General features: G+C 40.1%; 1 protein-coding gene across 8 annotated transcripts in view; it reads left to right on the forward strand.

Annotated features, from left to right (window-relative positions):
- The window catches only part of TBL1XR1 (TBL1X/Y related 1), a 111,906-nt gene that overhangs the window by 66,302 nt on the left and 18,018 nt on the right, over positions 1-27,586 (forward strand). For 4 of the 8 annotated variants that reach the window (XM_035557225.2, XM_050712458.1, XM_035557228.2 and 1 more), the window contains exons 3-4: positions 6,766-6,833; positions 25,168-25,270. In XM_035557225.2, coding sequence (XP_035413118.1) covers positions 25,213-25,270 — 58 coding nt within the window. In that variant the 5' untranslated portion in view covers positions 6,766-6,833; positions 25,168-25,212. The remainder of the gene's footprint in view (positions 1-6,765; positions 6,834-25,167; positions 25,271-27,586) is intronic. The other 4 variants (XM_035557224.2, XM_050712457.1, XM_035557226.2 and 1 more) reach the window with 1 other exon arrangement.

Below are 27,586 nucleotides of genomic sequence, written 5' to 3' on the forward strand. Positions count from 1 at the left end.
TGTATAGACTGAGTATGAATATATTCCCCATGATGATTCCTAGGAAAGGAAGTAAGATTTCTGGCATTGGCTCTTCCTTTTTGGAAGGAAGCAAGGCTCTTCCAAGGCATGGTAGCTGCTCAGCAGTTTGGCTCTAACCTTCTCACAGTCCAAGAACATTAAAGGCAGATCTCATTTACACATGTCCTTGTCTCCTGTCACAAGCGGTGCTTGTACTTTTTTCCAGGGAGAATGTGGTGGCACTGACTTAATAGGGGTGATTGGGAAGATGGAAGGTGCTACTTTGCAGCTTTTTTTTAAAAATCATTATTATTTTTAGTTTTTATCTTTATTTGTGGTGTGGGTGAACCTCTTGTGAATTCAGAGGCAGGCACAAAGTATTCACTGGCCTTTTGCTTTGGGAATGGTGATGGTGATGCGGGTTGCTGCTCTAAGATAAGTTGCTAGAGATTGTGCAAAATGGCAAGAAGAAAAAATATTTTTTGAAGGCTGCATTTTCAGTAAAAAGAGATGTAAGCTCACGAGATCATTTTTAATGAGTATGTGAAGCAGCTCCAGTAGCATTTGCAAGACCATCCATGAAACAATGCAAGTGGAAGCAACCTTTAAAAATAAATAAATACTTTTGACCCTTTGCCCAGTTCAGTTAAAAAGGAAAAAAAAAATCCCCATGTTTGATTTTTCACTAAGAATGTACATATAAAACTTGATGGCTTTAACCCAAATAGTTTGAATTATGATCAGGCTAAAGAATTGGAATAACTTAAAAAGAAAGAATGAGAACTTCAACATCTTGTTTCCAAAATAGTCAGACCAAGTAACTATATGCAATCCCATGAAAACTATAAGCAATGCACGAGTTCCTTGGGGGCGTGCTACAGAATACCAAAGGAAAAGAAGAAAGGGGGGAGAAGAGGGTAGGAAGAGAGCCCGTCTTCCATGCATAGAGAGTGCTGGGTAATAGGAAATGAAAGCCACTCTAAGTTCTTTATTTCCTGGGTTGCTTTTATTTTTGTTTGAAAGATGTCTCATATGAAGATTGCACGATGCAATACAGCTCAAAAACCTGTCTGCTAAATATATGCACCCATTAAAGCACATAGAGATGTGCGTACTGCTCCTTGGTGTACCTTCAGCAGCTACTCAAGTGTAAGATGCTCTGAGCACCATCAGTGGACTCTGAAAATATCATGTACAATGGTATATGGCTTTTTAAACGGGTGAATTACGGAAATGACAGTGGATAAGGAAGGGGAGATGTGTTGACTTGGGATGTTGCCTTGAGGTAGTTAGGGCACAACATCAATGTTTTACAGATAAAGATCTTAGACTTCATTGTTTCATTTTCAGAACCTGGAGTAACTGTTTTGCTAACAAATAATGTTTAATAGTACTGTAATACTTAAAAATATAATACTGTTGAAGCTTTGCTTGTCTGTAGCGTTTTAATCCATGTCTAGTTTATCATCTTTAGGGCAAATGTTGGCTGTTTGGACTACAAGGTGGATAAAATTTTCCTGGGGGGTTTTACTGAAGTATGATTACCGACCCATAGACTTCGAGACTTAAAATAATCTAAATTCCCTGCCTGCATTTTTCCAGTACCTGAGCGTCTTGCCGAATTGATGGCTCTGGCATGAGCCTGAAATTTGGTGTGTACGTGCCGGAGGATTCTTGCAGCAGGGTCTCGCTGGGCGCAGGTGCGGTTGGACCTACCCGACCACGCCGTAAGCTCTGCTAGCCATGGAAGCAGCCCGTGCTGGTGGGGCCGTAGTCTCCAGAGAGGTGGGCAGGGGGCACGGCTCGTGCCGTGGCTCCCCAGCACGTCCCACTGCTGCTGCCAGCCCCGTCCGCTCCGTCCCCTGTGCTGCAACACGCGTGCAAGGGGTTGGGTGGATCACGCGGCAACCCAGCCTACATTAAAACCTTTTCTGTGTTTTTTATTTCAACTTGGATAACATTTCAAGTGATTGCCCTGGTCACTGAAGGCTCACCAAGCCCCGCATTGGTCCCGGCACGCTTCTACCATTCAGCAGCGTTAGGGCTGTTAATGGCTTTGGAGTCTTGCTTGCTGTGATGGGTGTTCCTTCTTTCTCCTGAAATTGCTAAGTCTGCTGTTGTCAAGAAAATGTCATTTTTATCACGCTTACTTTGTGATTAAAAATGCTATTCAGTGACTTGTGATCTTAAAATTCTGCTATAAATGATGTATTGTCAGTTTAACTTCTGATACTTTGTGCTGTTTGGAAGCTGGGGAGTTACAGCAAAATATTTAATATTTAGCAGTGAGTGCAATCATACTAAAAAACTGAACAGATTTACTTTTGTTTTGTGGAGCAATTCTAAGATGCTGACGTGAATTTTTCAGCCCAAGAGATTGGTTTTCTCAAAGCCACCTCACCCATTATTTTTTTTTTTTTCCTCCTCATTCCCCCTCCCCAGGTATGGCAAAAAAAGGAGTCTGTAGTGCTGTTTGCAGGGACAAAATGAAGAAACAAGTCGCGTCTTTATAGACGAACCAGCCTTTATTTAGTGAATGCATTACTTGAATTTCAGTTTCTCTGCTGGTGACATTTGTTGGTTGGATGGTCTTTGAAATAGAGGGATTAGAGGGAATAAGAGCTAGTGAGCAGATCAAATGTCTCGGTGATGACATTTTGGTTTTGTGCAGATGGAGGGAAAATCAGACCAAGAGTAATGCTGTGCTTGTAGGACAACCTAAAAATAAGGCCTCATTCATGCGTTGAGCCCTCTGAAAATCCAAAATGCACGCATTGCTCTAAGTTCGAGAGTTAGGTTTTTATTCAATGTCAGTTTATATGATACATTTTTTCTGTACACAAGCATTTCATTGCCTTAGCAGCATTCTTTGTTACAGCCATGCTTATCACACAGAAAGAAAACAACATCAAATACTACTAGCAGGCACTCCAGTGGGGAAGAAAGCAGTAAACAATACTACGTAAAAGTGGATAATTTCTCTCTCCCTGATGGGACACATTCAATTTATAAAATGTGCATCAATACTTTTTATGAGCACATTATTTACCATTTTTTCTTTTTTTTCCTAAGTGTGCATGATCAAAACAAATAAAACACACAGGTAGTTGTTTGTTTGTTTGTTTAGATGGATTTTTAACAAACAAGTTTCATTTTTTTATTATTAAAAGAAAAATTACATTGACTAAAGAACTCCAAATCTAATAGCAGTAAGGATTTCAGTTATAATTCATGGAAGAGGAGAATCTGTAACCGAAATTGCTGCCCAAAAGCTTGGGAGGGTTGCAAACAAACATCATTTTAAGAGAGAAACTTGGTCTAGTTTGGGTAACTGTATTCTTTTAATTTAGAGAAATGCAAGACACTTTTTTCCCTATATTTCTTTCAGTTAGCAAAACTAAAAAGGTGGTGGGGAAAAAAACCAAGGCACGATGAAATGGGTAACTATGTGCCAGCTCCTGAAAGCCAGGAGGTGGTTCTGGAGCATGGGTGCGTGGCTCCAGGCTGAGCCAGGAGCACGCCCTAGTGGCAGGCTGACCCAGCCTGGCGCTGTGATACGCGGTCATGCAGCCTGCTGGATGCTAAGTACTTCAACTAAAATAGTGGATTTTTAACAGGTTTTTGTTTATTTGTTCATTTTTTAATTTACCACATCTGTTGCTGACCTCTGCCAAAACAGTATATTTACATTATGCATCATCATGTTTGTTAGTAGTAGTCTGATAAAATACCTGCTCTAATTAATTTTGAAATGTGGAAGTAATATCTATCAACTTTTTGTATAGTTTTTAAATGTACAGATATTTTAAGCTGCAGAGAGAAAGACCATGATCACAAATTCTTACCCTGTGAGCATTTTCATAACAGATACCATCATTAAGGTTGACGTTTAGCGTCACGTAAAATGTTGGGTTCTCAAAATCATCCATGTCTTCAAGTTGTTTTCTGTTCTTGTCCTCACAGGCTGTTGTTCTTTTTTGTTTGTTTGTTTTTGGGCATGTTTTTAGCTGTTCCATTCCTCCCCAACTTTTAGGTTTTCAGGGTTTTTTGTTTGGTTGGTTTTGCTCGTTTGTTTTTTGTTTCTTCCTCCAGATTTCCTGAAGTATTTCTAGCAAGGAATCTTGTAGGAAAGAGAAATAAAAGACAACTCATGCAACTGCAAACCAATCCACAGCATTACTGTGGAAAGAACATTTGAAGACTAAATATAGTAAGGGAAATCCCACCCAGTGATGTGCTTCATTTCACCGCATCATTTGGTAGGAATGCAATGAAAGGTGAAGTTTTTATCCTACGTGTTACAAATCCTATACACGTCACTAACTTAATCTTAAAAAAATAAAAGCAGAAAGGGTAGTGACCCTGTTCTTTCTCTGTGACGTGTAAGGCTTTGCAGGACACGTAATAAATTATACTGTATTTATTAATTTGAAACCTGCTAAAATTGTTTCCAGGATAAGTACATTTTGGGGGATTCTCTGGCGCTGTGTGATGCCGAGGTAGCAGCTGCTGGGGTCTGTCTGAGGGCTGCTGGCGCTGCTCAGTCATTCTCAGAGCCCTGCTCGGTTGGACCCTGCCTTGAAGTCGTGCTGTGCGCCCTCTCAGCCCTCTCCATCCCGTGGCAAATTAGTTAACTGTAAACAGATTTCCTGTCGTTGTTGTAGGGGAGGCTAATAGAGCAGTGAGTTTGTGGTGCTGTGTACGTTGTTTTTATGTGCGCTCTGCGGGGAATTGTCGAGAGGGAAGGAATTCCTCTTAAACTGGCTTCTGTTCGGTGGGGTCACGCTGCTTCCTTTGGGGCCTCCTTGTTTCTCCTATTTGGCATCGTTTGGGGGGTAATATTAATTAGTTACTTGAAACAGTATTTACAATGAATGAGTGATAAATGCTTAATGCGAATGCCAAATGCAGAAAGTTCAAAGCGTGTAAATATTGAAACTTGGTGCTGCCTCCTGATAGTGGAACCAGCGGGGTCAGCATCCCCTTTTGATGATCTTCTGGACTATAGTTCATCTTGGAGTTAAAATTTTATAACTGTTTTAAACTTTGCTTCTGATTTTTAATTTTTTAAATTCAATTTTAGCAATAGAGTTGATACGTATAATTAAGTTTGCAGAAAGTGATCAAAGCAGTGTGTAATAGCCTAGCAGAGAATTAAACCTACATATGTATAGGTTGGGACCTTTTTGCTTCTCTTGGCCTGTGTCTCTAAGTGTTGCTACCAAGAGGGACCAGGACACTTTTCAAATCCAGGCTGGTGGATTGGGGCGTTTTTGTAAGAAACGGCAGGGTCAGTAATGAGTAAACTGACTTTTCTTGTTTGGAAGCGGGTGATCTCAGTCAGCATTTACTTCTCATCCCTCTAGGTCCTAGCATTTGTTTCTCAGTCTGAAAAGGAGAACCATTAACGTGTGAAAACAAATGCTGAAGTCTCTGTGTACCTTGAGGAGCGGTGACGTTCCCCTTCTCACATCTGCAGCTCTTGTTACTTCCAAGGCTGTCCCGCCAGCTGGGGGGGCGCAGAAAGAAGAGCAGATCCTGGATTACTTGAATCTCTGGGGAATTTAAATACGGAAAAGGAACATTAGCATATTCTGCAGTTCCTTGGTCAAAACAAGCAAAAAAAAAAATTCCGATGTTATTAAACTTGTAACAGACTAAATAATGGAGGGTTTCTTAGTGATTGTTTTGAAAGTGATGTAAAGTTTTAATGATACGTACTGTTTAAGGCATGAGTTGCCTTTCTTGGTTTTAGTCCTTGTTTTAATGTTTTAAGGAGGTCTTTGGGAAGTTTTGCTGTTATCTGTGATATATTTTGTGAGCCTTTGTGGCTGGAGTTCGGTACTTAAAAAATAGTTTGCTGTTTTCCCGATCTTCTTCCATCTTGGGGCAAGGTTTTCTGTTTTGCTAAGAATGATCTGATTCAAACAGCAGGTTTGGGATACGTGGCTGCTGCTGCTGCTGCTGTGCCCGGACAGTGTTACTGCACCCTTACCTTCGTGCCTTTCTCGAAATCCCATAATTTCTGTAAGATTACAGATGAAATCATTATAAAGCAGTGAACATCCATGGTAGGAACCGCTGTGTTACGTGAATGCACGATCAGTAATTGTTCTGATCACAGGTGTATGAGGTACTTAACTCCTAGGGAGCGTTTAAGCTTTGAAGTCACTTGCGGAAATTAACTCCATGAGGGTTTTGTAAGGATTCTCTCATATTTCATGCTCTTTTTAATTTGTTGATTTTAAACTCAGATCCAGGATAGTCAGTTCTGAAAAACACTGGATGGTTTGATCGTGGCCTTGTGATTCCTGTTTTTCATCTTGCTGTTGAAACGTTTTAGTCGTATACTTCAGCTAGCACTGGAAAAGCTAGCACATCAGTACTTAGCAGTTTGTAAACTTTAATCTGGATTCTCATAAAGCTCCCATTTGTCAATATGAGCAGCCAAAAAGAACAGAAATTCCATTACAGCTAATGCTCTGTTCTGTGCTAGGGTTTTGTTTTCAACTAAGGGTGAGAAGAAAATAGAGTTGAAACTGTGCCTATAATTTTTTTTAACATATTCCGTGTAAGTAATCCGAAGATGGTCTTTAATTTTTGTTCGTTTATTTTGTTATGTAAACATATGTTGTAATCCATAGGAAACTGAATGTTGTTTTAATGCTTTCAGTAGAAAGACTGGTAGAAAAATAGCTTTTATCCTTTTTTCATCTGTTAAAATAAATATTGATAGAAACTATCATAATATGGTTTGTGTTACAGGTGGTGTAATACCAAGGGCTGTACTGCTGCCACATCACAATATTGTGGGGTTTCAGAGAGTAGTTCTGGTAAGGACACTCAATGATTTATCTATTTATTTGTCATAAAAGTGGACTGATAATTTGGTACAATTTAGTATTAGTAATTACAGTTACATACGTTTACAGTATTTGTTAGGTGTCAGTTTTTGCAGTCCACTGAATCTCTACATTAAGCCGCCTTTTCCTCAACAGTATTTTAACAGCTCCTCTTGGAGCTGTTATTGTCTAATGTGTAAATCCATATTCATTTTATTGAGAGTTGTTACAATGTAACACATCAATTCACAGCATGGAAATATTAATAAATAGACCTTTTGACGAAACATCTTGTAAAAGCTGTATTGTCTACTTGATATGTGGATCATTAGTGTGTATCAACAACAACAAAAAAGGCAAAAGTTACTGGGGTTTCATTGTCGTATGGGTTTGGTGGTGTGTTTTATTTTTTCTTCTTCCAAGTACTAACGTCTTGGCTTCCTAAAGGAAAATATGAGTATGTAGTTCAGAGGGCAAATATCCAGACTGTGTGCTGTTATCAGTCTCTTTTTAAGTTTAATGTATAGTAATGATTTTGCAATTGTTTGCTCAAAATGTATGTAACTGTAATCCCTCTATCACTCGTCTAGACTTTGCATACTTTTCTTAAACGTACTTTCTTATCTTCAGTCTCCTCTCTCCTACATGGCTAGAGTTGCAAGGCAGACGAGATTACCTTACTTCTTCTACTAAAGGGAAAATTCATTCTGAACCCGTCTAGCGACAGCAGTGCTTACGCATTGTGCAAGAGCACAATTGAGTATTTGTTCTTTCAGCAGCAGCTAGCTGATACTGCGTTTGTATCTGTAGAATTGTTAATATATGCTGTAATTTAACAAATGGCTTGTGGGTGTAGCAGATGTCTTTTCTTTTTTCTTTTTTAAATCACTATCCCTGAAAGTTTTTTAGCAAGCCCTCCTTGTGTACTATCTTAGGTCTATAGAGGGCACTCAAAGACAGAGGGAGTTGGTTTTAAAAAGCCTTATCTGGTAAGTAGGCCCCCACAACCTAGGAAAGGAAATTGCTGACTGTTCTTTATGGCCTTGCTCTTGCAAGGTACTATTGTACTGGCTGTGCTCCAACAAATCACTTAAGCAATTGAAGTCAACGGGACTGTAACAAGTTTGAAATATTCTTCTGGATTAATCCATAGCTCCTTATACTTTCACAAGTTCCTTTCCATCTTCTAAAAACAAGATGGGGTACACACAAATTTCCTGATGGGATTCCCTAGTCAGCCTAAGAAAGTAGTAGTAGGTCCAGCTGTGTTGGTTGCCATTAGAAGATGCAAGTGAATGGGTGTAAAGACTGAAATTATTTTCCCTGTTGTCATTGCATTAGGGTGGTACAGCTAAAACATTTGGGCATGGTAGTATTCACAGTGTGTGTTTTCCAGCCTTATAGGTAGATAATACCTTGAGCATGCCCAAATAACACATGTAGACTTGAATTTGTTTCTAAATCTTGGAGTGGAAGAAAAATAGGCTTTCAGATTTATTCTAGAGAAATGGCATCATGAAGTTCTGAGTAGCGTTACTCAGTATTAAAAGGCAATTCTGTAAAGTAAAAACATCTCAGCTTTATAAATATTGTAAGAAAAGAAAGATGATGGGAGCTCTTTGGAGTCTGAAAAATACAGAGAATTTTTCAAAATGTTGCGAGCAATTTGTGCAGTCCTTATTAAAGTATAATGTAATCTGACAAAGTCATGGACTTCTTCACCTCTGTCATCTCTTTATTTTCGAATAACACTCCTATTACTGGAAATGGGTGAGCAGAATTTTTCACGTGTGGAACCTGTGATTCCTGTGCTGGAGGTGAGGTAAAGATAATCTAGCATAGCGGGTTTCTTTTTTCAAAAGCTGTCCTACCAACTTTCTTTAAATCTGAACTAGCAGTAGTTAATGTGGTAGCTTAATTCTGCAAAAGATAGCATAGAGGTCACTTGTGGGACAATTTGAAGACAATTTCGCTGCAGCTGCTTATGTAATAGTAGCCTCCAGTTATAAGCCATGATACATTTCCATCTCTGCTGATGTTTAACTCTTCCGAGAGAAACTGTTTTCTCTACACAAAGCATGAAACCATGATCATGTTTCTAACTGCACCAGCAGAGGAGACTGTTTAATTCAAAATACTGCCTTTAATGGAGGGGGGAGTCCTTATCATGTAGACGATGTATCTTCAGGTTTTGAATAGTTTGTTTCAAGGGGGATTAATTAAAAAAATTTGTGAGTACAGATGTTTGATGTTGCCCTAAGCAGAGAGAAAGAAGAGGAAATGTCTTGGTTTTGAACCTCTTGTCTGAACTGGATCCGTTGAGACTTTTTCAACCCGTTTTACAATAGTTTCTTTAGTAGACTCTCCTGCACCTACTGTACAAAACAATCAGTTTAAAATTTTAAAGTTTTTTGGTGTATGTGTATAGGCATTCATGTAAGCATTTGTGTACAGCTTTGAAGGGTGCTTCCCTCACAAAACAAAAACGTTATGTACAACAGGTTGCTTTGGTACATTTTATATATATATATATATATATATATATATATATATATATATATGCTAGGTGCTATACAGAATAGTGTAAATAGTGTTCTTTTAAAACATCTTTTAATATTTTGTTGAAATACATTTTGTATCCCTCTACAAATGTATTCAGATTCCTTTTATTAGTCAAAGACCCTCTGTGCTGTGCCAACTGAGCAAGAAGGACATTTGGTTCATCTCTTCAATCTTCAGAGAAAACCTGTGCGATTTGCTTCTATAGATACAGGTGACTTTACACTGTGTAGGAGCCATCTGGGGCTGTTCCTCTGGGCAGGCATGTTCATAGCGTCTCTGGGAATGTTTCCTTTACAATAGTGTAAATATATCTTCAGATTTAACCAATGAAGAATCAGATCTTGGCACTCATTCAGCATTGCCCATAGTCTAGGGTAATTTGTTAGGTAAAATATTTCATTTTCAGAAAACGAGGAAGGAAGCTTGTTTTTATTTTTCAGAGTGTTTAGTAAAAGGAAAGACTGCTCTTGATGATTGAGATACTGGAACAGCTCCCAGTAAAGAAAGGATATATTGCAGAGTATGGAAGATCTTGTCAAGGATGATGACTACTGTATGTATTTTCTGTGTTTTATAGGCACATCACCTCAGCATGTACACTATTCTTAATATTTTGCCCAAAGACCCTTGATACAGCTTCATTTAGGGGGGAGGACGGAACAAAAACAAACAGATGCTGAAGGTAGGAAGGGAGATTGAATCAATGGCTAGACGACCTCTGGAAGCATAAGCAAGTTTTTTGTTAAATGCATATACTTAAATGGAAAAGTCAATGCTATTTCATATGGAAATAGAGGTACAGCTAACATAGATTGAGATATTCACTGCCAAAATACACAATAGTAAGACCTAGATAGTGTTTTTTGCTCATAACAACTGGAACAGTGAAGCTTTGAGATACGGTACAGTGGGATGTGGAGATGCTGAGACTGAATGTGTGTATGCACTATCGTGTGCAAAGAACCTGAAAACTACGTAAATCATGGAGGGACACCTGCAGGCTTAGGAAACGTTCTGGCCCTTGTTGGACGGTTACTGGGGCGAGGTGTTTCTGTCATAGCTACCTGTGTCCTCGCAAGGGCCCCGTGTGTGCAGCTCACCTTGTGGGGTGCAGTGGCTTGTCCCGCAGTGGAAGCCGGGCCATCTGCTCTGCAAGTCATTTCCTTAACTCATTCTAGAGCGTGTGGTGGAGATGACAGCTGCAAGAAAGAGATGATAAGAGAACGGTAGCCCAGGAATGCCCAATCTTTCATGTCAGTCTTTTACCATATGTTGCTTGTGCTGTCACAAGGGTTTTAGTTCTGCCGTGCTCCATCTGAGCAGTTACAAAGCTGCTGAGCAATCCTTAACTCCACCTGCTCAAACACTGCTGCCTTGGATCCTAAGAAGGCATCACCTCCAAAAGCAGTTCTCTGTCCTCACGACCCATGCCACCAGCCCTTAGCTTGCCTCTGGACAGATGTTTCCAGACCTATCTCAGCAAACTCACGCTTGTCCTGCTGTTTTGGCTGTGCAGTGCATCTGAGAGGTTGCTTGGCTTTGGGGTTGCTTTATTTCTCTATTTCTTCTGTAATAGATTGCACCAGTATTGCAGAATGGCATACAGGGCAGTGAAAGCAGAAATGAAAATGCTACTTCAGTCTCATTTTTTATTTTTAGGTTGTAAATATAAAATAAGACAATTGCATTGATCGTACTGTGTGCCACAGCACAGACAAGTCATTGCGTGCGGTCATCGTGCCTGTGGCTGATGCTTCGTGTGTTGTCATACTCAGCCTCATCAGGAGGGTTAAGATCATGGGTATTAAATTCCTGTCAAAATAATTGATTTGAATTTAACAGGTGAGAAGATCTTTGAATATATGAACGCCAGAATGTAATGTCTGTCAGACAGTGTTTAATTATTTCTTTATTTCATGTTTTTTGAGAGAGATGTGAACTTGGTCTTAGAAGGTACCCAAAGAAGGCAAGTACTTTACATCCTCTTCTTCATTAGAAGTCAATTTTAATAAGGCTTCTAAGTGTTTATGTGTTTCTGGAAAATTTAGCTACCTAATTTCAAAGTCCATCAGAAGTTAAATCTTGAGGTGCTAAAGTAAATACATTAGGTTTATGATCCCCTTTAACACTTATTTTTCCAAAGTAAATTTTTAAGTGGTTAATTCATTTTAATTCTTTCATCTCCCTTTTCTGAGGAGTGCCCTGATATAGTTATTTCTTCCTACTTATTAGTCTTTAATTAAAAAAAAAAAAAAGCTTGATGGTTTCATACTCTCCTGGTGTACATGGTTTTGTTTGCATTGGTAACTGATTTGTTATTTAAGCTCAGATACTGCAATCTGATTGTTCTTGTAGAAGAGCATGCTAGCTATAAGACAGCTTTTAAAGACCCAGAGAAGCAGTTTGCTCCTTTTTTAATACTGTTGTTGCGTTCAGTTTCATTAGACTTTTATTTGGGAATGAAAAGCAAGTGTTGTAGGTGGAGTGGTTGTGAGGAAAGTACATTTTGCTTTGTAGATTAGCGATCTAATAAGGCAGGGATAGTTGGAGGCATGTGGGAACAAACACATCAAATGTAGATTTACAAGTTTTCTTTTTTTTAAATGTTCATATGGCCAGTTGCACATATATGTTACTTTTGGTTTTGCAGAAGTTTTTTTTTTCCTTTTTTCTTAGGTTCTCAGTTCATAATGGTTATTTACCCGCATATTCCCACTGGTTCATTTAAGGCTACTTTAGTAACTCAGGTAGATGTGAAAATACTTGGTAAAGGAAATAGAATTGAGTTTTTAATCTGAGGGTAAACTTTCTTAAGCCTTCCTCATTCATGCATAATGCTACAGTCAGTCGTGGGTTACATGTCTTTAAATCTTTTTGGTGAACATCTTGGGGCTAGAAAAAACTTGTCAGCTTATGTTTAATTTATTCCAGGCTTTTAGGATGTGTTTCGTGGCTGTAGAGAACTTTTAACACTAAATATGATCAACGTTGGCACATATTTTCAATACCAAATTCCACCGTTCAGCTGCAGTTACATTCTCAACATGTTTAATATCTGGGTTAATATAGAATAACATGTCTAAAGTAGTGTATTTCTACTATTGACATTTATAAGTACCAATCTACCTGTCCATGACTCATAAGTAATATTGGCCTTGTCCCAAGTAGTCAGGAGGCATTATAAAAACATACTGTAATCCTAATACCATTAATTCATTGTTTTCCCTATCTGAAGGGCACAGCTGGCTTTTTGTTCAGCCCAGTTAGAAAAAGAAGAGAAATAAATCAGACTTCCCCTCCAGTAAGAAGCAGGCTCTGATGTTTTCTCCTGGACACAGAGTCCAGCAGAGGGCCACAAAGATGATACGGGGCCTGGAGCATCTTCCCTATGAGGAAAGGCTGAGAAGCCTGGGTCTGTTCAGCCTGGAGAAAAGAAGACTGAGAGGGGATCTCATCAATGTGTATAAATACCTGAGGTGTGGGAAACAGAGGGATTTGGCCAACCTCTTTTCAGTGGTTTGTGGGGATAGGACAAGGGGTAATGGCCACACGATAGAGCACAGGAAGTTCCGCACCAACATGCGAAAGAACTTTTCCACGGTGAGGGTGACGGAGCACTGGGACAGGCTGCCCAGGGAGGTTGTGGAGTCTCCTTCTCTGGAGATATTCAAGGCCAGTCTGGACGCCTACCTGGGCAGCCTGCTCTAAGGAACCTGCTTTGGCAGGGGGGTTGGACCCGATGATCTTTCAAGGTCCCTTCCAACCCCTTCAATTTTGTGATTCTGTGATGTATTTGCTCTTGATTAACAATCACTAGAGCTGGGGTGGTATCTTTCGTGTTAGTGGTTTATATTTTCCTGACTTGAAATTGTAATAAGTTGTAATTGAAAGATCTTCTCTGTGTCCTGTGAGGTTGCTAGATTTCTTCTTTTTATTTTTCATACTCCATTATTCTATTTTCTCATAGAGATTTTCCATTTCACCCTCTGTTTTTCAGAAACAGTGGACTCAGAGCTGTTAGTAGTCACAAAACATCTGCCTCAGGAAAAAATTGGCAGCTTTCATGCACTCACAAGGGAATCTCAAGTAAATTATTTGTTAGCCCCAAATTAGATGTTGCCAGAGTACATAATTTCAAAACTTCTTTTGTCATGGGAAAAGTATATAAGCCTAGGCTTAATAATGGGGAAACAAGTCAGTTTAATTTACATTTAGAATAGGACAACACCTCTTCACCTGCTCTGTGAGCAGAACACCTAGTTAAATCTCTTTTTTTCTCCCTGATCGAATTGTATGTTTGTATCCCCACTGCAGAAGTTATGTGCTATGACTGATAGCCCAAAAGCTTTTTGAAGTTGTGTAGCAGCTGGGAAAGGCACTCATCCAGTTTTGTGAATCCTTTACTCCAGACAGGTTCATGGGACAGCTCTTCTCTCTGCCACGTGCTACAGGAGACGCTTTTCTTGCTCCATGTATGTGGTTAGGATTAATGTTCTTCTCTTAACTTACATGTTGAAAACAAAACCTGTACTTCATGCTAGCTTTGCTGGTGCTAGAAAGCTGAGATGAGCGCTCAGGCTTACATACCGAGGGCAGGACATGCGAGGGGGTCCTCTGTTGGACAAGGTCCAGGTTGTGTAGCTGCATCCAGGCCAGTGTAAGCATGGTTGGTTTTAGTTTGTCATTTGGTTGCTCACTGGAAGGAGAGATTGGGCTCAAAGAAATGCAGGAATTTAGGATAATTACCTGAGTAGCACAAGCAACCTAATAAAACATAAAAAGCTAGCATTTCACAGAAGACATTTCACAGAAGACCCGACCCACCCCAAAACCATGAGGCACTAGTGTTCTCCAATGAGTGATTCAAAACTTTAGACCCTACCAAAACCCACAACTGTACAGTTGAATGCGAATACTCTCAGACCCCGATGCAAGGCCTTCATGGGTTCCTAAAGGCTCGTCTCCGCAAGCACCAGGGCACATCAGAAGAACAGCTGGGGTCTTTCTGTATTCCTTTTGGTTATGAAGAAGTTCTACATGAGCAGCACGCAGTGGAGTTGAGCGGAGTGCCCAGCCATGGGCTGCAGAGGCCAGCACTGTGGGGAGGCCCAGGCCGGCTCCGGCAGGTGCCATGGTGCCCCGGGCCTGCACGCCGCTCTGCCTGCCCCGCTCCTGCACCCATGCACGTGCTGCTGGCTTGTACCTCTGCTGGGCTCTGTTGTTCTGGGTGGACATGTCTTCAGATCACCTCCTTTCAGTGTTGTTATGGGCAGCATTCAAAAAAACTGCCTAGTGAGGAACCCTATGTGGTAAACAACACCGAAGTGAGTCAGGCAGAGGCCTCGTGTCCTGCAGATGCTTCAGGATGTGGCTCAGGGCGCAAGTCTAAACAAACAAGGAAAAATAAAATAGTTTAGGTGGAATAAAAACCACTGGTGTTAAAGATGAATCGAATCTTACTCAACTACCAGATGTTATTGTGAAAATTGTTAGGAACTCATCTCTTGTAACAGAAAAGCATTGAAGGAAGAACAGTGAGAAATTACTGAAGGACGTATAGATAAAGTCAGCGCTCTTGCAAGTGTTCTGAGAGATGAATGCAGGAGAGCAGAGTTAGTGTAGGCAATATGTGGTGAGGAGGTGAAAAACAGGGCAAATGCATGACCACAGGCTGAAGATTGCATGTCAGATCAGGAGGTGAAAGCCAGAAGATGGATCACCAGCTTGAAGATAGCAAATACAATGGATAGAAGATGTAAAAGGGTGACAATGCTGTGAAATGGAAGAGGAATCCATACACCTTTTGTGAAAAAATCCCTGGTCGAGATAGGGATGCTCTTCTAGGCATGCAGAGACACCTTTCCACAGTTTACTATGAGAACTGCAGGTGCTGTTATGTTACGTTCAGGTAGCAATATAAATATGTCGGTCATAACAAACAGAATTGGTGCCAGGCTGCATGGTCACTAAGCACCATTCCACAAAACAAAAAAAGTTGAAAATGAATTTATTACAAAAGCATGCTAAAGCTTTAGTAGCTTGCATTGACAGGTAAGCAGCATTAGTTCAGGCTCAGAATGAATCTTCTTTGTAACCCATCAGTACGCAGGGCAGCAGCAGCAGCATAGTGAAAAACTGTGTCACTGTTAGTGCACCAATATCCATCAGCTAAAGCGATTGATGTAGATGTAATCACTGTCTCTAATAGAAGTGAAGTCAGGGTAATGGAACATTGTCACAGGATCAATGTCTCCTGTTTTGAAAATAAACCCCCTCAGCTTTGCCTTTGCATTTATGTACCAGCAGACGACCATATCATTCAATTCAGTTGACACAGTCCCTTAGAGCTCTGAATGATCTATTGTGGGAACATCAGGAACAACATACTGGAAAAAATGGAATGTTCTTGATCAGGCTTACAGGCCATGGGATTCAGTGGGTTTTCCAGCAGTGAAAATGAGAACAAATCAGCTGAGAGCACAAACTTAGCATGGTACAGAGATCAACTCCATTTTTAGCTTCAATAGTTTAATTTCTGCCCATTCTTGATCAAAAAGTTTGACCCATAGCACTTATGCTCATTTTTTGATGATGTGTAGTCACAAATAGAAGACATTTTTGGATGATGCCCCTCCCCTCCCTTAGTCTCAGCAGAAGCTCTTGATAAGGCTTATTTTGACTGATTCAAGTGCTCTTCTCATTCACTTATTTTCTCTGAAATTCTTACACAGCTTGATCCAAGTGAGGATTAAAGGGTGTGCTCCCACATTCATCCATAATTGATTTTTCAGTAGAGGTTTATGCAACACAGAACATTAACAGTCATATATTTGCACGCTTAAAACTGGATGGATATTTAAGAGGTATATTGCATTGGATTTTATACAACATAGCAGGTAACGCTTATTTCAATTTTAATATTTCTTGCATTTGATAAATCTATTGGTTTTCTGTGTCTAGATCCAGAGAATATCAGCAGGTTGCTATTTCAGCACTTACTCAGTGAAGCTGTTTAGCAATTTGACAAAGCTTTCTTGAGGCAGGGTCTATATAGTTGATTGCAAAGTCTTAATTTGTTTAAATTAGGTATTCCTGAAGATTTGTAACTTGGTCTAAAGGGACATGACCTAAGAATGGAATCTCTGCAACTTGCTTGATTCCACTGTTTGTGTGATGGCTCCCCAGTAAGAAATTTTCCATTCTGGGGGCAGATGTGTCTCTCTCGAGTAATGCCAAGCATTTATCCGGTGCTTCCTTCTCCCGTACAGAATACATACAGGTTAGTTACTATACATAACCTAGAAGGTGGATTTTGCAGGTCATGTTTTGAAGTAATCCATGCTGACCAAAGCTATACTACTTTTTCCTCAGGTAAATGTGATAATTCTGGTAATCAGTCAGAAGCTAACTGTTTCTAATCAGCTTTAGAAATGCCATATTGCCAGTTTTGCTGCCAGGAGCATTTGGCTAGCTTGTGTGGAGGTAGGACAATCTAACCATGAAGATCATTCCCATAGAGCTGCGGGTTCTTCCTGTCTGAACAGTTGCTTTGGTCTGGATTAAATGGTCCATCTATGTTTTCATAATGTTTGGTTGTCTTTCGTCATGTTCTCTGACAAATGGTTTAAGTATTGAAAGAGGGTTGTGACTTGCTAACTAGTACTTCTGGACAATTTTCATTTAATCCTAGTTTTGCCTGCATCAGTGGATTTGAGCTCTGTGCTTAAAAGCCCCCTCTTTGTATTCACCGGAGTGAGACGGGATGTTTGGTTTTGGGATCTTGTGGAGAGTCAAGCAAGGATTGCTTTCATAAAGTATTCAAAATTGAGACAAAACTTTCTTTCTGGTTACTTTACTGGCATATGGATGCAAGTTCTAAGCAGCTGGATTTGACTTCTAAATTTTGAAGGAATAACATTTGCTCCTGAAGTACGATGTATTAAAACTACTTCCATTTCAACAAGTTTGTAATTATTGTGCAGCAAAGTTGTTCCTGGAAAAAAATGTCTATTTTAATTGTCCCCAACACTGAAAGGTTTTAAAATTACTGATATGTGATTTCTCTTTGCTATTCTGACATAGGAAATGAGGAGAAAAATATCCCACCTGCCTCTCAATATCTCTTCTTGGGGTGCACTGTAACAGGAAAAAAGTTTAAGAACCTAAACAGCACTGAGTAGCAGTAGCAGAAATATCTCCAGTCAATGTAGGGATTTACAAAAAACGACTGCCAAGAATCACCATCAGATGTCCAGGAAGCTGTGTTTTTAATTCCAGAAAGCACGGAAGTTGCAGCTTTTTAGCCATTGCATGGGAAGTGTGATAGTGAATATACTGTCACTGGTCTCTGCTGGAACAGCCGGAATCCCAGTCTCCTGGGTCACATAGCATATGACTTTGGGGAGGAGATTCATAGTTCAGTAATTAAATACTACTTTGCTCTAGGCAAAACCAACGAATAGGCTTCATCTGCAGCTTATTTTGCAGTAGTACTCAGGACTGTGCTTGGCGTTTCTGGGGATTGAGTACTCAGATAAGTAGACAGTAACTGTTATTTTTAGCTGAGGGTTTGGGTGGTGATTTTTTTTTCCCCTTTCAGGGTTGTAATTCTTTTTCTTCAGAAAATTGGAAACTGGCTTTGTCATCTCGTATGCTTCATACTCTCAAATTGGCACAGAAAGACAGAGACTGTTGCCATAAATTAGGTCACTAAAGCTGAAGTACAGAATACAAATATTTGCCTGAGCTAAGGAAAACAATTCAGATGAGGAAAGGAAAATTTATTTTTTTTTGCATTTGGAAATGAAGCTGTATTCTTGAGATGAAAAGTAAAAACAAAGCACTACAGTGAAAAGATGAACATGTAAGAAGCATCTCTTGCTTTAAATTGCTTATAAGGAAAACTACCAAAGGTTGACCATACGATAAATCACGAAGAAGGTTAATTAGGTAGAATTACAGATTTATTTTTTTATGCAGGTTGACATTTGACATAGATTATTGAGGGGGAAAAAAAAGGGGGAGGGCATTTAAAAATAGCAATTTAGAGATAAAGTAAAAATGCGTAAAATGAGATGATGTTAAAATGTATTACAACTGAGCTTATACACGTAATTTAAAAAATGTTTTCCTTTAAATTCAAAAGGTTGGAAAGAATTCCTAATTGCAGATTTATCAGGTAGTTGGAGAATCTTAATAAGGGCTCATTCATATTGTGTGCTCTCTCAAATGAAGACGTGAAAGAGCAAATGGAGTTGTTTAGAGTAATTAGTCAATACAATTAAAAGAAGAAAAAAACGTGTCTTGTAAAGTATGAGGAAACATTCATGCTGATTGAAATGAATGTCTAATAATATATGCAGGACATCCAACATCCATTTAAAATACAAGGTTCGCCAGTTTGTTTATAGAAGTTTTCCATTATACCGTTTCTAAGCGGTTATAGATGAAAAATTCTCTCAAACACTTCTTGCTTAAGTTTGGAAACCAGTTTGGTGCAGAACTGCTGTGCCTTAGGAGGAGCCCTGGGAGAACGTTGTGAGTACGAGGGCAGCCAGCGGGATCACTGCTCCGTGGACCCCATGCTAAAACTTCAGTTCTGCAACCTGCTCACGGTGCGCTTTGTGTCTGAGTGCCGTCCTGCTGAAACATCACAAATCCAGGGCTTTGCCCTTTTCGTTTTCTTCATCACGTCTGGTATTGGTGCCTTGTTTTCTTAATCAACCTGGATGCAGGGATGCAGTTGGACAAGAGGCAGAGAGGTCAATGCATCTGTGCTGTGCCTGTGCTGTTACCTGTCCTCCGAACCACTGGGACAGCACGCGTAGCTGTCAGGTTCAGCAGGTGTAAAGCAGAATTGTAATAAAACTATCCAAAGGACTTGTATGCAGCTTCAGTTTTTTTGGGGGGTGTAATTAAATGACTATATGTTTCCAGGCCAGTTGATAGAATTTATTTATTTTCAGACTATCATGGTAAAAAAAAAAAAAAAAAATGTTCTTAAGCAGCAAGAAAAAAAAAGGTACCCCTGTGTATGTGTATATATGCTGACACACTGTTTGTCAGGTTTCTTATGGAAGAGAGAAAAGGTAAAGGGACTAGTGACAATGTTTTTGTTGTAGGAGATTTTATTGTTTCGGTATCCAGGGTTCTGTTTTCCATGGATAAATGTAGCAGCCTGTTTATGTCTGAGCATTAAACATTTTTCAGAGCTGCCCAGAGCATTAGCTGTTCCCTTTAATATATCATATTTGGTATCAAACTGATGATTGGTATGTTTGGGGGAATTATTATTCACAGCAGCCTGCCAGGCTTCTCTGTTATCCTACCTAATTAGGATGTGTTAGAGCCCACCTAAAACTGCAGAACTGTTTCTTTCTTAAGCTGTTGTTTGATGATGGAGTAAATCTAACTGTAGTGAATCTACTATATGTTATAAAACTGTGATTAAGAGATACAAAGTGCTAATCTGATGTATAAACTTTCTCTGCCAGCTCACGTTCATTTAAAAAAAAACAACTATTGGGCGAGGTGCCATATCAGATGGTATCTGTTCTGTAGCATTTGGCATGAACCTGGAATAAGAGTACAAAGCTAGTGTAAACATGTATAGTAGAATAATAATTTGTTAGAAATGCAGTCAGATTTGTACTGTTGGGTACCCATTAGTCTGCAGATCCGATGTTCGTGATAGTGGAACTTGATCTCAGTGGAATGGATTCTACTTGTAAATGTTATCCAAAGTATGAAAGCATGAGGATGGTCCTCAAGGGGAGGAGAAGCCTGTGTAAGACGCTGCAGGCTGGTGTTGGACTTACAGTAGTCATGTTGCAGAAATACAGGCATGTTTTTGCTAAGTGGAAGCTAAGTTGGAGTTGGTGTGCAGGCTCTGGGACAAGAAACCTAATTTCCTTTGACAAAAGTAGCTTCTGAATGACTTTTTGCTTGATTCCAGCCATTGATTCACCACTTGATTGAGTTGGGTCAATTTGTCAAAGGCACGGAAATGCATCGTTTCTGTTTGATACTGATGCGTGATGCACCAAGTTTTTGACTAGATCTTGAGGCCAGTGTTAAGTATGGACAGCTGATTTTTTATTTTGTGGCTGGCATGTTTTATGCCTGATAAGTTTTGGGAGTTCGGAGACTTTCTATAGCAACATTGAGAATGTCCTGGGATACCTTGATTTGAATTCACTGTAAATCCAGAAAGAGCGTTTGAGGAAAATGTGGAATTGTTACAGGGCCGGGTCAGGGGTAGCTTGCCGTAGGTTGGAGTTTAAAAATGTTGCAGTTGGTTTGGAAAAACTTGTCTTTTGTTACCTTCTGGAATAGCGTGTGAGTTTTCAGTGGTGTTTCTGTAAACAAGTGTTGAGATGCAGGAGGAGCAGATGAGCAGGGTGCGCAGGATGCAGCACGCGTTCGTGTGCTGGTTTCAGGTGGGTTTGTACTGGACTGGTCCCGGTGAGGTCCCAGAGCCTGAAAGTTCACGAGTGCTTTGGGCACGTTCAGCGAGCCCTTGTGCACATCCCAGGTTCAGTTCTACCCACAAGGATTCAACCTTGCATGTATTGGGGCTGCTCCAAGGCGCAGAACAAACGTCGGGGCAAGCGGGAGGCTTCCCTTTAAAAGCGTGCTTGGAACCAGAGCAGTAGTGGGGATGTGTCTGCCTGTTTGCTTTTCCTGTAAACCCTTGGCACGTTTTCAGGAAGACCTGGAATTTTTATTAGGGCCAGAAAAAAGGGCCACAAGAATCTTGATAAATTTTCAGAATGTATTTGGAATATGCAGTTGCAAGTATTTTAAAATATTTTTAATTGGCCCTTTGCAAATTAGGCTGGACATGTAAGACTGGTAGGAATTCTGTGTCAGTTCTGCTTACTTTTGGATCTTTTTTTTCTGTCTTTCTGTTATTTAGTTGTATCTAAAATAAAGAGCAATATCAATATGCTATTAATTGCCCCAAACAAATAGTTAATTGCACACGGGAACAGCAGATTTGGAAGAAATAAAGTGCCATTACTGATGTATATTTGTTAGTATGTGGGGTATGTGTGTAAATGCATGGGTACATTCATATGTAAAGATAAATCTATTTCCACCCCTCTGATTTTTCTTATTTTCAGTCTTTCCTCCTCTCTTCATGTTTCTGTTTCCATTTATTTGATGCCACTTGTACGAAATCTCTGTCACTTCCCAGACAAACCCTGGGGCCCTGTGCAGCCATTAGGGAAAACGGAGCTGACACTGTTGGTAGGCTAGCTGCTTTATTTTCTCCTGTGCTACAGGTTTTCTTTGACAGACATCCTCTGCCACTTGCAACTTGGGCACGGAGTGAGGGGGTGGCTGTGTGCGTCGACTACTGAGGGTGGCTGCTGCCTTTGGGCTTGGTTGTCCCACCTCTGCTCCGACCTTGTTTTCCCCGTGCTGCTGTGGGGACCTGGGGACCTCGGGGTGACCAGAGCAGCTTGGGGCTCCCGGTGCCACCCGAGGTGCTGCGTGGGGCTGGTTGGCGTTGTGGTTGTGGTGAGCCCCCTCTGCACTTGGGAGTGAACAGGGGCTCGGGTCTTTCCTTCTCATTTACAAAAAGCCCAAAGTCCTGCTGGGAGCTCCTGCGGGAAGCCATGGGGCAACCCTGTCCCCATGGCTGGTAATAGCGTTGCCACAGCTCCTCCATTACATGAAACGGAGGTTCAGCTGGCTGCATGGCTGGCAACTCGGGCTGGAGGTGGCCACGCTACAGGACCCGCTGGTGGGGGAGCCCGGCTTGACCTGCTGCTGCTGCTGGGCTGGCCGGCAGCCAGCCTGGCATCAGCTTCGAGTGTGTCAGAGGGGGAGAGTTATCCTGTCCCCCCCTATCGTGTGGCTGCTGTGTCCTGTCTTCAGTTTGACAGCTTGCTTTGGGGATGGAAGGAGGGCTCTTTGGCTTTGCTTGTTCCTTCCACAATTCCTCCCTTGGGTGCAATGGGTGAACCACAGCTCTTGTGGGGAGGGGGCGCTAAGAAAGGGCTTCGCAGGAGCATTAAACAAGCACTGGAAGCATGGATAAAGCAATAGCTTGATTTTAAAAAAAGGGAAACTTTTGCAGCCTTTTCAGTTTCGTGCCCTCATCAGGCAAGCTGTGTATTTATTTAACACATTTCTGTATTGTTGGAGTTGTTACCATACCAAAGCCAGTGTTACACTGCCACCTCTTGATAGCGGGGTAGGAAAGCAAGTTTCCATGAGCTGAGTGGCAGTAGTTGTCCTTACCTTCCCAAGCAGCTTGTTTAAAAACACTTGGAACCAGCCTTGAAAAATTACACTCATTTGACTTGGGCAGGGTGAATAACACTTTTGAAAGACATGCAAAATGTTAGGTTTTTCTTTAGTTATCCAGCTACATAATGTGACAGGCAAATTTGTGGCATTTCAACAGTTCTGCTTTGAGTGGGGGAGCCCTTTTTATTTTAATAATACAGATCTTTTCTATGTAGCAAGTAGTGCTCATATCTGGTTCTTGCATTTTGATCCATCTTTTTTGGATGATGCCATGAGATTTTAAAAATCAGTAACAGACTCATGACACAGACACTGCCGTTTGTGTGTTTCACGTAAAAAGGCTTCTTTACAAGCCTTTTTAAATTTAATTACCTTCTTTTTCTGAAGGATATTGTTCCTGCTTCTGCAGAACTTCTCTGCAATGAGGAATCTTTAAAGATGATCTGCACCAGGCTTGACAATAAGAACTGGTTGCTAATGCATGAAATGGTTGAAAATGGCATTCATTTCACACGCTGCTCAATAAATGATCCCCCAAAGTGTGCAGTAATTTGCCAGGTATTAAATAGAAAAATAAACGTTGTATGTCCGGCACTACCGGGGGCTGTGGATGGGGGAAGTGCGAGCATAGTACCAGCGTACCTTTGAAAGTTGAGCTGCACTAGCAAGAAGTTGTACTGGAACCAGTTATTTTCTTCCCTTAAATAGAAATGAGAAGACTTTATATAGCTCTGCCTTTTTTATTTATTTCCTTAAGAAACTCTGAGGATCTTTCTTCCTTCCCCAGCGCAGCCCTTGAGCCCAAGCCTCTCAGTGAGCACTGGAAGGCACAAGGCCGGGATTTCTGCGGCCGCCTCCGGCCTGGTTCCCAGCTCCCTGTCTCCCAACCCCAATGTTCTGCGCTCCCCTTTGGCTCTTTGGGGTGTCCCTGTGCCCTGCAGCCCTGCCTGGTTTCGGGTAAATGCACCCCTTCGCTGCCCAAATTGTCTGTAGCCCCTCCGTTTGTGGGGGAGCTCGGTTGGGCCTCTTCTCTCTCACAGCTGCCATTGCTGTGGAGCCTGTAGGAAAGTCTCGTCCCTGAGAGTTCTTCCCTGTCGGATTCGCTTGAAATGGGACGGTGAAGTTCAAAAGTTAGATGACAAGAGAGGCGATGTGGTTATTTTGTCCTGTTTTTTTGGGAAATCTTGCTGTGAAAAAAATGCCTGGAAGGAATATGTAAAGCCTTTTGCTATTTGGCAGCCTTATGATGCAGATCAGTCTTTTACTTGTTGTGTACTGCTGGATTCACGGCTTTCCCGCTTGGAGCAGCAGCGGCAAATGAAGCTGATAGTTAACACCGAGAACTTATTAGCCATTTTTTATTATTACTTATTTAAATGAGGTCCAGTCAAGCCTTGTCCAATAACAGTAGGGAAGTCACCTTCTCTGACTTCCTTCGGAAAATGATGGTGGCAGCTGGGTAAAACACTTGAAGGGCCTGCTGGTGTGAGGTGCCAGGCAGGCAGGAGGAGCAGGAGGTGCACCTTGTTTCGTACTCTTCTGGGAGCTGACGTCTTTCTGTGTTTGCTTGATGTTATGGAAAGATCAGGATTTTAACTTTCAAATGTTCAGAAGACAGGAGAATGTTCTCAAAAATGAAGCTTAAAGTAAGGAGAAAAAAAAGTATGGTCTTATTTTCATGTTTTAAAGCCTCTTGATGCTTTTTATTTTCAAAATTTGTCATCAAATGTGTATATATTCTGATGCATTGTTTCTCTTGCTAAATACTTACTTTCAATAAAATTGAGCAAAATCCTTTTGTGTACGTATATACCTGTGTAGCTATTTATTTCCATAGATTTTCTTAAAGCATTGATTAAAAGCATGGAGAAATGCTTTTACTAAAAAGGCTCTGCTTAAACTTAGTCTCTAATTTTAAGAATTATTTTTGTAAAGCATAAATGTATGGCCGAGGCATTTTCTAATTTTTAGTGGAAAAAAATGGGCTTTTATTCGAGCATATACAGTGTTGTAGCCTATGTTGCACAATTTTCCTAGAGCAGGAGGACCTGAAAATTGAAGCAGGTTAGAAGTAAAAGTGAGAAATTGCCTGGATACCAAAGTGAAAACAAGTGCTCTATCTTTGTTACCCAAATATGGAGAAATCCAAAGTTTGAAAAATGTATTTCCCAGCAATAATGTTGATTAGGTGGAACTCACTTGATTATTTGTGTAAAGACCTGTGAAATGAGGCATTTTTAATATCAGTGTTGAGGGGAGTGCTTTCCCAGTTCATACCAATTTACGTCATTTGGCAATCTGGCCCTTAAGTATTTAATTTACTGACCTTAATGTTGCTGAGAGATAAATGATGTTTTAACGGCTATGGTAGACTTACTCACATTATCGAATAAAATCATAGTCTGTGCTGCCAAGGAGCTACTTAGTTTATAAATATAGCATTTGTTGAGAAATATGTTTTAGTTGCTAAAAAATGTTTAATTGACCTCCTTTTTATTTTTAGGGTTGTGTCCTTTGTTGTGACCTCATGGTTTAACTGGGAATAAAGATGAGTATAAGCAGTGATGAGGTTAACTTCCTGGTATATAGATACTTACAAGAGTCAGGTGAGTTGTTTTTTTTTTTTTTTCAATTCTGATTGTTCTAACAATGCTTAATTTATTTGGTTTTCATCTGCAACTGACTTTAGCCAATGCCAAGTTATTTAATTATTTTGCCAGTAGGCATGTGCTTCTGTCTGAGCTGTTTCTTGGTGTTTCTTCTCAACAAGAGAATGAACTCCTGCCAAGTTACCTTCTGTAACAATCAGATTTAGTTGTTTGGAGATTTCAGATGGCAGTCAACCAAGGACTCACTTGATTACTAGAAATGCATTTTCCTGGTGATCCTTTTTAGCTGCAGGGTCACAATGACACTTCGCACCATATTCTTTGGAGTGGAGGAAGGATGACAACCAAAAATACAGTTATTTCCTGCTCTGTCATGAAGTACGCAGGATGGTGCTCCTGCAAGCTGGTGTTGTATGACCAAACTTCTTGCTTGACTGTGACTGTGGAAGGGCAGACGTTGCTGTATTTCAAGGGAAAAAAAATGGCAGCTGTGACCGTGTGACTGGTATAATTTGAATATAAATATAAATGAACAGCTTTATTTTTTTTATTTTTACAAGAATGACTTGGATTCTGAAAAGCCTTCCCAAAGGACACTTTCTTGGAAGGTTTTCTCCTTCTGTGTAAGGCTAGCCAAAGTCTCCGGCTTCTTAGGAGTAAGAGCAAAACAGATGAATATTGTCAAACTTGCAAAGAAATTTTTTTCCTGCCATTTATATCTGAACTATTTCTGCAAAAGATGAGCAAGAATACTGTAGTGATGATATGATCCCTTAGCTTATTTTAAAAAATTCCAAAAGCGCAGCAGTTTGGGTTGCATGTTTGAGTTTCTAGGTGTGACCATATGGCTGCAGTGGTTTTTGTGGTGGTGGATGCTCTCGAAACTAAGAGTAGAATCAACATTAGCTTTTACTTACAGCTATGATATCAATTGCTTAAAGCAGCCTACGTTTAGAACAGGCAGATTTGACGGGAAATCAGGGCGTGCTCCAGTCTTTTAACAAATGATGATTGTCAGCTAGCAGGAGGGAATATGGTCTTAGCAATACATAAAAGAACTCTGTTTTAAATCAGAAGTAAACTCAAATCTTAAGGTAATAGTTCAAGGGATCAACTTCAGTGTGCATGTTACCTTTCAACATCTACTGATTATTAGTTTTCTGTTGTTGATGGGTGGCTTCAGACTTCTTTAAAACTTGTTTGACGGTTATGCATCATAAAATCATATGTATGATAAAATTAAATTCAGTGTAAGAACCCTTTTACCCAAGTTCGTTCTGTGAGTTTTTATTGAGTAACTGTTAAGATCACTAGAGTTTTGTGAAGAAAAGAATCCTAGAATTTTAGGAATAGTGGGATAAAAAACAAACCACATCTTGCTAGTTTTACTGGATGAGTGGAATTCTTTGCTCCAGGTGATTAGTTTAACAGGTTTATTGTCAGCTTCTCAGATTCCATCTGCTTTTCAAATCTCATCCTAGCACATTGCCAGTGACCCTGACCTGAGGACAGGTGCAACCTTTTTTGATGATGAAAGAGGCTAAATCTTGATTTTATTTATATATATATATATATATATATATATATTTTTTTTTTTTTGCACTGGCACAGGATTGATGTTTGGTTTTGGAAAACAGTGTCATAGATAACTAACTCTAAGGGTTAGAAGTAATTGTCTTTTCTTATATTTCTATGCAGGCGTCAGTAACCAGTCATGTGCTACTTGTAGATGTGTGTGTAAACATACATATGTTCTTTGAGTACTTACCTGCAGCTGTATTATTTTTGCTCAAAAGAGGTGTTGTGGCTTTAACACATACACCTTTCCTTCAGAGCTGGTGGAGGCTGATGCAACATCTGTCCACTGCTTATAGACTTCTCAAGTTGAGACAAAGAAGCACCAGAAATAGTGGTGGATGGCAGGGTTTTTCAGTCTCTGTCAGAAGAAAGAAGAAACTCATTGTTCCACCTGAATTTGCAGAAAGCAATTATACATTCCTATTCCACTTGCAGATTGCTTTTGTCAGAGAAGCCAAACTTAAAAATTGTTTTATCTTCATTTGAAAATTTGGAGGCAGGTTCTTAGTTATCTGACAGGGAAAAAAAAAAAAAGAAAAAACAAAAAAAATAGTAGTTTAAGAAAAAAATTATATGACAGTAAAGTTAATTTGCTGAAACAATTATTTTTCTCTAGGTTAAATTTGTGTTTCCAGGGCAGTCAAATAAATAGGAAGCAGCCACCAGTGTTGCACCATAATGTGCTTGTCACTTCTTAATCAGCACACAATACTGGTGGAGTTCCAAGTGCTAAAA

Source organism: Cygnus atratus, chromosome 9, assembly GCF_013377495.2.
Source record: "Cygnus atratus isolate AKBS03 ecotype Queensland, Australia chromosome 9, CAtr_DNAZoo_HiC_assembly, whole genome shotgun sequence".
Taxonomy (NCBI): Eukaryota; Metazoa; Chordata; class Aves; order Anseriformes; family Anatidae; genus Cygnus; species Cygnus atratus.